We start from the raw sequence: 10,956 nt of genomic DNA on the forward strand, positions 1-10,956 counted from the left end.
TTTCCCGCCTCAACATGTCAGCTTCAGAAGGTGCCAGCAAGTCTTTCTATGAAAGGATGATTTTATTTTTTTCTCACAAATGTTACTTATGAGCAAAGCATAAACTTAGCATTAAAAGTATGACATAATAATACGATAAAAAAGATAATAAATAAAATACAGTAAAAGTAAACACAAATAGGAATGAACATGTGACATTTTAAAATCACATATACTTTGGTAAGGTTAAGGCCGGGGCGGATGAACGTGACAAAACGTTTATTTTTTAACCCCTATCTTGGCTACATATAGGATATTGTCAATTCGGACTGCATTTAGAAGAAATTCTATTTTATTTGCCCTCAATCACTTAGCCAATCAGAGGCGGGGTAGGGCGGGCCATGCGTACGCTATGCAGGAAAATAATCAGGCCTAAGAAAACACGCCCACAAAGACATTTCCGTTAAGTTTCTTCAAACTTTTGCAACTGTTGTTGTTACAGAGGTAATAACAAGAATGTGCCAAATACGGCTAAATCCTAAAGATCTAACGAAATGCGGACTGGGGATGGAGGAAGAGGATGAAACGGACTGGAAGGCCGCTAAAGCCTGCTTTGACAACCTAAAATCAAAAACACCGAGACCTGTAAGTATTTCAGTGAAAATGCAGTGAGAGAAATCAATACTGTTTACTTTTCATTTACATCGAAATCTGCCTCTCTTCAATGCCCACACAGCCCAAACCCAAACATGCTGTGACTATAGCCGTCTCCTCCCGCACATTATTCGACATGGTTTCTGAGAGAAAGCTATATGAGGAAGAGGGGATCGAAAAGTACGTGGCCCATCAGATAGAGCACGAGAGCGATCCCCTCGCACCGGGCGCTGCCTTCCCCTTCATCAAGGTAATCCTGCGTTGCGCTCATTCTGAACAATAGAAAGCTATTCCTTCTCGCAGAATTAACGACTATGGTAGAATAAGTAAGGAATAATCACCGAGAGGCCGGGCAATAAACAGTTTGATATGCCCGGCTCGTGGACGGCTTACCGCCCGAGACGAAGTCGAGGGTGGTAACCTTCCGCGAGCCGGGCATATCAAACTGTTTATTGCCCTGCCTTGAGGTGATTATTCCGTTTATTCTACTTCGCGCCGGCCAACATAATAAATTCGTATTGCATTCGTATTGCATGCTTATTAAATGTATACTCTGTTTAAGTTCATCTCCCTCGAAAAGTAGTTCCCTTTAGAACTACGGTGAATAACGTTAGCTCAGCTGTAGGTAACTCGTTTCTATAGCAACCAGTGCCACACGAGGCTGGATCTGATCACTAGTTTAATAACGTAGCTGCTACATTCGTATTAAGTCAGCTTTAATGACGATCGATCAAACATGCACTCCTTGGTTTATTTTTACTATGGACCTCATCTTGGAAATGTATGTGATAGAAAACGATGCAAGCGGCGTATTGATCTACTGTGCTCAGTCAGCAGCAAGTAGAACCGACAAATCAGCGGGCAATATGCCGGATTAATGCACCCCTCCCAGCCAATCAGAATCGAGCATTCTTAAATGAAGTAGAATAAACGAAATTAACTTTATTTCGATTAAACAAAATGATGCTTGATTGTTTATGACTGTTAATATAGTATGTTTCTGATTGCACGTATCATTTTCCTGAATGTCTGCATGTTTCATCTCAGGCGGTTATGAACGTGAACTCACGGTTGAGGAAGCTTTACCCCGACAGCGAAGAGCTCTTCGACGTTGTGCTGATGACCAACAACCACGCTCAAGTTGGAGTCCGCCTCATAAACAGCATTAATCACCATGGTATAAAGTAATGGTATTATTGAACACATCTTACTAAGTAGTCGTAGGTAAAAGGAAATGGTGCAGAGTAAGTTCTAGTTATACCAAAGAATGTAATGCTTTACTTGCTACACATTTATCATAATGTATTTATTCTATTGATTTCCAAACCACTATTAACGATACGAAGTGAGGTTGAATTGAATTGAAAATATTTTTATTTAAGTGAAGAAAAATAAAGAAATCAGCAATAAATCAAATAAAATGATTAAACAAGTGGACAGTTAGAATTAAGCAATAGTTACAAACAATGAAAACCACAATTGAAAACAAACTGTTTAACAGTTGCTTTACCTGTTCGAAAAGCATTATATTGCAATGCTTTCTCATTCAAATGTGTGGCGTATAATATTTGCATAGCCTAGTTCCGAAAGCATTGTTCAGAACATCTGTTTGTGTCAGGATTGCACATCGAGAGGTTCTGCATGACTGGAGGCCAGAGTCCCATTGGTTACCTGAAGGCCTACATGACAAATATCTACCTCTCCAAGGACGCTGAGAAAGTCACGGAAGCCATTCAAGAGGGTAGGTGACACTGGGTGTGCACATGGTTGAACCTGTCTGCGCAGGACACTGCGAACAAACAAGCAAATGAGCCCTGCGACGTGACAAACCTTGTGATTGCACATGCTGAAACCAACGGCAGATTGCAAAACAGTAAGGGAGCCAAAGCACCAACATACGTCTGGCGTGCGGCGGAGTCTTGCCGATAAAGCGGACGATGATGATAATAATTACACTAATTCATTCGATTTATATAGCTATTATCAATGCGTGCAAACGGTGGGTGTGGGGTCCTCTCCCGTTCGCCGTGTGCAGCGGCCATCAGGGTGAGGCAGGGCATCCCCCTATGCTCAGGAACGCCCCGCACAGTGAAGAGGGGTGGCACGTTGAGCATTGAGAGCCCTCTCCTCGCCCTTCTCCCAGGCATCGCCGCCGCCACGATGTTCACCCAGGCGTCCCAGAACGAGCTCAGCGACACCCAGCTGAGGGTGGCCTTCGACGGCGACGCGGTCCTGTTCTCGGACGAGTCGGAGGTCATCGTGAAACAGGGCGGTTTGGACGTCTTCTTCGAGCATGAGAAGAAGTATGAGAACAAGCCTCTCGCACAGGTATTTCAAACACTTTTTTCATACAACAAGATACTTTCTTGGATGTATTGTGAAAGGAAATGTGAATCTGTCAGTGTCTTGATTAGTATCATGTGGTTTTATGTTTGAACAGAAATTTTATCCAAATCATTTCGATAGTTGTTTTTGTAATTGGTCCATCATAGGATGACAAATTACTGACTTGTTTTAGATGTGTGCTTATAACTGCAACTTCAAATGCCAGGAGGCACTGCACAAAGCTCTTCCTTTGTGGAATAATAAACCATGTTTCTTCATGTTGCACATGATGAAACAAACTCTGTAGTGAAAGATATTCTTTTAAGAAGGATTCTTGGATTACTAAAATGAGTAATTGTATTTGTTTTCCCTTCTATCTCTCCCTGTCTCTCCCTCTCTGTCTCTCTATCTGTCTGTCTATATGTTTGCAGTGTTTAACTTGTTTGTCTTCCAGGGGCCACTGAAGTGTTTCCTGGAGGCCCTTGGCAAGCTGCAGAGAAAGTTCTACGCCAAGAACGAGCGTCTGAACTGTCCCATCCGCACATACCTGGTGACGGCCCGCAGTGCCGCCAGCTCTGGGGCCCGCGTGCTGAAGACCCTGAGGTCCTGGGGGCTGGAGATCGACGAGGCTCTCTTCCTGGCCGGGGCCCCCAAAGGGCCCCAGCTGCAGAAGATCAAGCCACATATCTACTTCGACGACCAGATGTTCCACATCGAGGGGGCCAAGGAGATGGGCACCATCTCGGCCCACGTGCCCTACGGGATCGGACAGAAGTACAACAAGGGCAAGCTCATTGAGTTGCCCGCTAAAGAGTAGGGGTGTGAGGGCAAGGGGGCGGGCTCACTGCACGTTCTTAGCACTGCCACGGCTTTCTTTCTTACATTTTGTCTTTTCAATTAAATGTACGACATTCATTATTTTACATTTAACAGTCTGATACTGTTCCAGTCCGGGACAGTATACACGCACACGCCTCGCAGACAACACAAATGTAACACAATTCTTTAACGCACAGAACTAACTAAATCGAGCTGTATGTTATTTTCTTTATTGCTTGTTTACATACATTTTGTTGCAGGGTTTATATATATATATATGTAGGTTTTATAGGTTTTATATATATATATGTGTGTGTGTGTGTGTGTGTGTGTGTGTGTGTGTGTGTGTGTGTGTGTGTGTGTGTGTGTGTGTGTGTGTGTGTGTGTGTGTGTGTGTGTTTGTGCTCTATTTTTCAAAGGGAACTTTTATCACGGGTAGAACATTTATTTACGTTAAGGAGCAATGCTGCATTTGGCATGTTACTGTTATGATGCAAAAATAATGCACACATATTTTCTATACATCATATTAACATTTACTGTACTCGTAGAGTGTTCTGTATTCCTATTTTAACTGTTTTGTTCTCAATACAAGTATGTTTTAATAGTCAGTCATTGCGAATAGTAATATATTAGGGTGACCAGATTTGAGTTTGTGAAAAAGAGGACACTTCGTCGCGGGGGGAAGGGTGGGCGAAAAACATGGGTATTTTTCTTTAGTTCGTCCGTGAACTTCACATTTTACGTTTAGGCATGGCTGCAGCCAGTGGCGATCCTAGGTCCAATTGCAAGCCAATGAAGCCATTACCAGCTATCATTCCATTTTTCAAGTTACACACTAAGATTGCAATTGGAAGGCACTTCTGTGCGTGTTTTCTGCCCTTAGGCAGATTATGTATGCCTGAAACACTGATATCAGTAGTTCTACCAGTTCTTACCTTACCTATTTTGTATATGATCATGGCAATTTGTTTTACCTTTTAAATCTTTAACCTTTTAAAATAAATGTTGCACTTTTTAAACTTTCAAAAGTTTTCGCTGTGCATCACGTTTACGGCCAATAAAGGTTTGGAGAAAACTTGATTGACTGCAGTTCTTCATTCCTCCCTCCTATCCTCCTATCCTTCATCCACTCTATGCTTCACTTAGCTTTTCAGTCCAGGAGATGGCGCCACGAAACAAACAGCCATAGGTCTATTTATTATGGCGACCTAAACGAGTTTTGCTCAAAATAGCTTCTCCGCGTAAGAAGTCTGCAGTAACGTTTACAATTTTGACAGACCATGTCCTTTCTCTTAACTTCCAGTGGGATGATTGGGGTTGGTGCTGTTGTTTTCTGTGTTCTGTGGTGCATGTGCACATGCTGAAACTAGTCGCAGGAGGGCACTTGTGAATTAGACACGCGAGGCGGCAGCGTTCAGTCAGGCAGCCGAGTGTCAGCGTTCATCCTGTGAGCTCGGGCCGACTGACTGTTGCCATGGCTACTCAGTGCTGCTGACACCTCAAGAAGTGTGTAGGTTTGTTTCTAATATCATTAATAACGGTGGATTAGGTGCACAGGTAGTGGCATGCTGCTCATCACAGAGTTACTATAAATACACATGGGTAACTGTTGTCCGTGAGAAACGATGCCAGGGTAGGAACCCATCTACGCTTGCGTATTCATCTTTTTGACAAGCAAATCCTCTATATCTCTTGACATAAACATGTAGATGGATGTTATTTATTTGGACTAACATTGTTTTTATTCTTGCACTGACCTCCCTAATATGCAGTAGCCGTATTTTTATATGAAATAAGCATTCTTTATCATTTAGGTTGTAATTAAATTGCAATGTACAGAATGTAAAATGTTAATTCCATAAATATAACATGAAGGCATGCATACATCTTTGGAGCATATTTCCTCTGACTGACATGAGATAGGCTACATCTTAATATATGCATTATTTTGTCGCTGGAAGACACATTGGTATGAATTATTTATGTTGTGTACATGCTCTGGAAGCCTTGTCAAAATAAATAACTTCAACTATGTGAATGTCTGTGTGGCATTATATATTCAATGTAGTTGAAGTAGTTAAAATGTTACACAGTGAGTCTTAAACCTCAAAGTTTTACGTTAAATTTGTCATAACATGTAAATATTATACATTTTGTCTAAATCATGGTTAAGTGGGCCTATACTGCCTGGCACTGGGTTTCTGTGAGTAACCTATATGGTGTCGGTAAGCTGTTTATCTGCAGTCTTCCATGATTAATTGGTCTGAACTTTTTCCTTATGTAGGGTACACAGCCTCAGGAAGGAGATGTCGTTGACATACACGGTATATAGGCTAATCCTTCCTGTGTATGTGCGTTTGCTTGTGCGCGTGCGCCAAGGAATTCCCTGGAGACCCAACTCTGCCTGATTGGAATCGTAAAGTCTTCACTTTACCCGGGTCCTAATTTGACATAGTGATTCCGGGTAAGAAGGCCATCTGGTCTGTAACTATTGATTATGAACGAGATGTATTAAAGTCTGCCAGGGTGGTACACAAACACACACACACACACCCACACCCACACCCACACCCACACCCACACCCACACACACACACACACACACAAACACACACAATCTGCCCACAGTAATTGATGGCCGCAGTAGAGATCACAAACCCGTGCAGATGATGTGCATATTACTGCAATTTGCCGGCGTTCTCCAAGCAGACCCAAACACAACATTATGCACAGGAAGCACAGGCTGGTGCCATCTCGGATGGAACAGCGTCCATGTCTTCACTCAGTGATACAACTTGACAGGACATCCTAAACATCCTGAGAGGAGTGAAAAATTGCTTCTCGTAAAGATTTTTGATTGATCTCCACAATGTGTGGGGGTGTGTGTGTGTGTGTGTGTGTGTGTGTGTGTGTGTGTGTGTGTGTGTGTGTGTGTGTGTGTGTGTGTGTGTGTGTGTGTGTGTGTGTGTGTGTTGGGGGGCGGGGGTGGGGGTGATGTTCGAAGGGGGTTAAATCCCCCAGCACTTAGTCACCGTCACTTAATCTTCCTAACATAATATTTTGTGGGTGTGCTGGGGCGGGAGAGAAATATAGTGTTTTCGTCCTGGTTAAGTCCGACGTTAGCGTCTTTTTTCATCCTCGGAAAGCAATAGATAAATTACGAGGGACTTGGCTAACCGTCATTTGTTTTGCAGGGGGCCTTTGGAGCGGTATTGAACCAATCACGTTGTTCAATGGCTCACATCGCATCGGATCACCTGAAAGTAGTTTTTTTTTGTCCACAGGAATCATAGAAAGAGAGGGGGCTGGTCAGCTCCGACCTTCTGTCCACTAGGGGCCTCAACACAGTCAGCCACGGACCCAGGGCAGAGAAGAAACCTAGCACTCAAACACTGAACAAACCCGGCCAATTACCCACACCTCTTCGCTGGGCTGCAGAAATCCATTCAGCACCATTACCTCCGGATGGTCTCAGCACGGCCAGCGCTTTCTCCCGTCCATCTCTTCTTCTCCAGAGATGAAGATAGAGATTATTAAAGACATTCATCATGACTGGAGAAGGAGAAGGAGAAAGAGGTGGGAATATCTGAAAATGGCAATGCCCAAGAAAGTTATTGATACGAAATATGCAGGGGGTCATAACAAGAAATGGGGTGAATGTGTTACTTAAGAGGGAAAGTCATGGCGGGTGGGGTGTGGGGGTTGGGGGTATATTGGAGCTGTAAGGTAACGTCCACATCTGGTGGTGTCCTGAAGGGGTTTAGCAGGTGCACGCGCAGCAGCGCCGGTCTACCGTATCGACACCTTACATCGTCTAATGACAACCCAGGAGACCAGAGCAGTCTGGTTCGTGATTGCGTCGGCCGCCGTTGCTCATGGTTCTAGCCTCATTTCCCACGAAAAAATAGGTTTTACAAGCTCAACTGTGAGCCTGACAGGAAGTAGGATCTCCCTCAGGATGGATTAGTGTACATTCCGGCATCATACAGCTCATATCACCCAAACCCACTGTAACCCAATATTACAGACAGGGCGGATTTTGTTGTCTCCCATGTGAAGTCAAATCTACTGTATACGAAAAAAGGGCCTACACTACTAATAACAGTCATCGCTTACAAAGGATCCTGTTTGCAAGCCACACTAACCACTTGTGAACTCCCCCCCCCCCCCTCTGCCCTGCAAAGAGTGACAGTGGGGCTGTCAATAGCGTTGTGTAAAGTTGTTGAATATCAATGGATATTACAGTGATGCCCTTATAACCGTACTCTTTATGATGAGAGCTCTGCTGGTATTGTAGGAAGCAAAAATAAGGGGAGATTAGAATTGCCTGTGATTATACTGTGGCATCGCCATATGTGACAATTGTGGTTTTTAATTGTTATCAAAAAATAATAATCCCACCGAAGGGAATCATAGCCCCCTTTCAAAAGCGTCCTTTATAATAATATAGCAGCTAGAGATGATGTCAAGATAGTGCATTCAGATTGTTATAAGAGACATTGTTTAAATTTAGCCTTGCTCTATGTTTAGACTTCAAACTGTCAGGAACTGGGTCGTTGCATCATGGTTTTGCAAACACACTGAGCATCCTATAATAATGCATTTTTTATGGAACTCACTAGTGTCTGTGTACTTTGCACATATTGCCTAGCAACCCTGGCGATGTCCCTTCTACAATGGAATGCGTCCATGATAACTTGTTTCTAATGGAAAGCACAAATCAGAAACTCTAGTTTATAGTAACCTGTGGATTCTACTGGCACTGTACGGCATAGTAAACATCCTTCTGAGTGTTCTGCAGCCAGAAAGCAATTAAAATAATGTATCATCCACCTCCCTTCTTTAATTTTCATCCATTTCAGTATGTAATGGTATCGGTTACTGCAGTAAGTGCACCTGCAATTGCAGACGCCAGTAGTTGCGATCAGATCCCTGTAATCTCATTACATGTAATCCGTTACTTAGCAACCCTGTCCATTAGTCTGTGTGTGTGTCTCTGTTCTGCAACACATCCCATTATTTCCTCTCCTGTCAGCTGCTATCTAGGATCAATTCTCTGCTCGAGTCAGTGACCTGGAAAGAGCTCAAAAAGATCATTGCTCAACTATCAATAGATTGTCTAATTGAGAACAGCACCCTTGGTGTGAGTCCTAACCCGACCACCAAAGGTACTCGCACTCAGAATATATTAATGAGTTCTCTGTGGCTCTCATTAGACTCCAACTTGAAACTTCTGCAAAATTTTCAGTCTGAGAACCTCAGGCGTGTGTGGTCTTATTCAGCTCTGGAATACACGCAGTCTTGGCATTTTTTTCACAGGGAGACACAGTGTGGTAGGTCGTAGGCGGCCATTCAGTCCTCTGTGACAATTTGGTCAGATGCACCAAACAAAGGACCTTAGCACAAGCAGCCCTTGAATAAAATATTTTGTCGTGTTGTGTCGTTGTGCGGCTTGGCATGTGGGGTGTTGGCGGGGGTGTGAGCGAGGGCATCCTGGCAATGGAGGGTGCCTTGTGTTTGGCCTAGATGGGAATGTACTAGACAGTGTCTGGGCCCTCCCGACCTAATGGGATGGAATTGGGGTGGAACCCTGTGTAATTGGTGCAACCCACCGGAGCGTGGATCAATTGATGCGTGTGTTGCATTGACAATTAAAGTGAGTTGCGCCAGAGAGAGGGATGCTTCACACTCACACCCATGGATGGAACTAGCAGCTCCTCCACCAGCAGCCTAGTCCACCAGGGAGATGAGGCCGGCCTGGCCCAGCCGCTCCCCAGGGCCTGGGCCCTGCCCTCAGCCCGCTGTCTTCCCGTCTTCAGTGGCGACCAGGTTTGGCTGGAGGAGCTTATGGGGTCCCTGTCTCATGGGATCCCTCCCAGCCCCAGCCAGAGTGCCTGCAGCAGCAGTATCAGTCTAGGGCCCAGCGTTATGGGCAGCGAGGGCTCGGACAGCGTGGACAGCTGGAGCTCCGGGACCGCCGGCCTCCCGCACAGCTCCGTCCAGAGGCAGAGTCAGCAGGCTTTCCAGGCCCGCCTCACCGGAGGGGCTGGAGGGTGGGACGAGCGAGGAGCCGTCGCCCCCGCCCGGTCCCTCGATAGAACACTCCGACTCGGGGGTGGAGGACTCCATGACGAGGGGACGGACGAGGCCGGCGTGCGTCAGGGGAGGGGCTGCACCGAGGGCCAGCCGAGAGCTGGTAGCACGAGGCCCCCGCGCTGGACGCAACTGGAGCAGAAGATCGGCGCTAAACTCAAGTTCTCACGCTTCCTGGACGAGGTGACGTGTAGCGTGTTTGAACCGAACAGCCTGCAGGCGTTTGGTCAACCCGTCAGCCTCTTGTCGAAGAGGGAGAGTGGCCTCCGACCTCGACTGATCTCAAACTCGACCGCAGCCAGGACCACTACCGCACCTCCTGAGACCAGTGCCGGAGCCCTCTCCCAGTTCAGCCCTGGTTTTGCCTGCCCCGTGGCCCAGCAGCTGCAGCAGCAGCAGCAAGGCCCTCTGCTTCCTGCAGAGGAGATGCAGGACGAGCAGGTTCTCGCTGTCCCCGAGGGGAAGGCCTATCTGGAGGCAGACATCGACCGCATCAGGGGGCAGGACGGGCTTAGCGGACATCGGACGAAGACGGAGATGTCGTACGGACTGGCTATGATAGCGGAAGACAAGATAATTCAGCCTCCCTCGCTGCACAGAAAAGATGGAGGACTCAAGGGGAAGAGCACCTTTCCAGAGGTCCCGTTGGGATCTGCGTTCTCCAGATACCCCTGCAGATCAGTGTCTCTTCCCAGGGGAATCAACTTGGTGAGTCATTGAAGTATTTCATCATGAAGTGATGAGTGGCTAACTATTTTTACGTTTTTATGTTTTTTATTGAAGCATAGGTTGGTATTCCACCAAACATTGTCAGGGGATATAAAGACCTTTCCAAGGGTATTTTTGCTGCATAAAGGAGGAGAATTTGTTGAACATATATTTTTCACTCAAAGTAAAAATTGGCTTTGTATTCACCGGGTCTGTCTCCACGATGACCAGTCAAAAACGGCCTTCATACTGGTGTTTCTCCTTCCAATCCAAACGCAAAAATGCAGTCTATAAGCGTCTCATCCGCTCACTATGGCAGATACAGTCAGACATCCATAATTTGCTCTGCATGAGTCCGGAGTCCTGTCAGAATGG

At 45.5% G+C, this 10,956-nt stretch overlaps 1 protein-coding gene across 1 annotated transcript; it reads left to right on the forward strand.

Moving 5' to 3' along the window:
• Positions 1-407: 407 nt before the first annotated feature.
• LOC130374808 (cytosolic 5'-nucleotidase 1A-like) lies at positions 408-4,404 on the forward strand. Its single transcript, XM_056581762.1, has 6 exons — positions 408-624; positions 716-883; positions 1,681-1,810; positions 2,252-2,374; positions 2,777-2,961; positions 3,413-4,404. Exons 1-6 carry the CDS (start codon positions 496-498, stop codon positions 3,773-3,775), a joined length of 1,098 nt encoding a protein of 365 aa, XP_056437737.1. The 5' UTR covers positions 408-495; the 3' UTR covers positions 3,776-4,404.
• The last annotated feature ends 6,552 nt before the right edge of the window (positions 4,405-10,956 follow it).

This window comes from Gadus chalcogrammus, chromosome 21, assembly GCF_026213295.1.
Source record: "Gadus chalcogrammus isolate NIFS_2021 chromosome 21, NIFS_Gcha_1.0, whole genome shotgun sequence".
Classification (NCBI taxonomy): Eukaryota; Metazoa; Chordata; class Actinopteri; order Gadiformes; family Gadidae; genus Gadus; species Gadus chalcogrammus.

What these genes read in the sequence shown, in the direction of transcription:
- LOC130374808 (XM_056581762.1), top strand. Translation starts at nt 496, where the DNA reads ATGTGCCAAATACGGCTAAATCCTAAAGATCTAACGAAATGCGGACTG. An exon ending in AAACAGCATTAATCACCATG is followed by an intron (nt 1,811 to 2,251) that starts GTATAAAGTAAT and finishes TGTTTGTGTCAG; the next exon opens with GATTGCACATCGAGAGGTTC. An exon ending in CACGGAAGCCATTCAAGAGG is followed by an intron (nt 2,375 to 2,776) that starts GTAGGTGACACT and finishes CCCTTCTCCCAG; the next exon opens with GCATCGCCGCCGCCACGATG.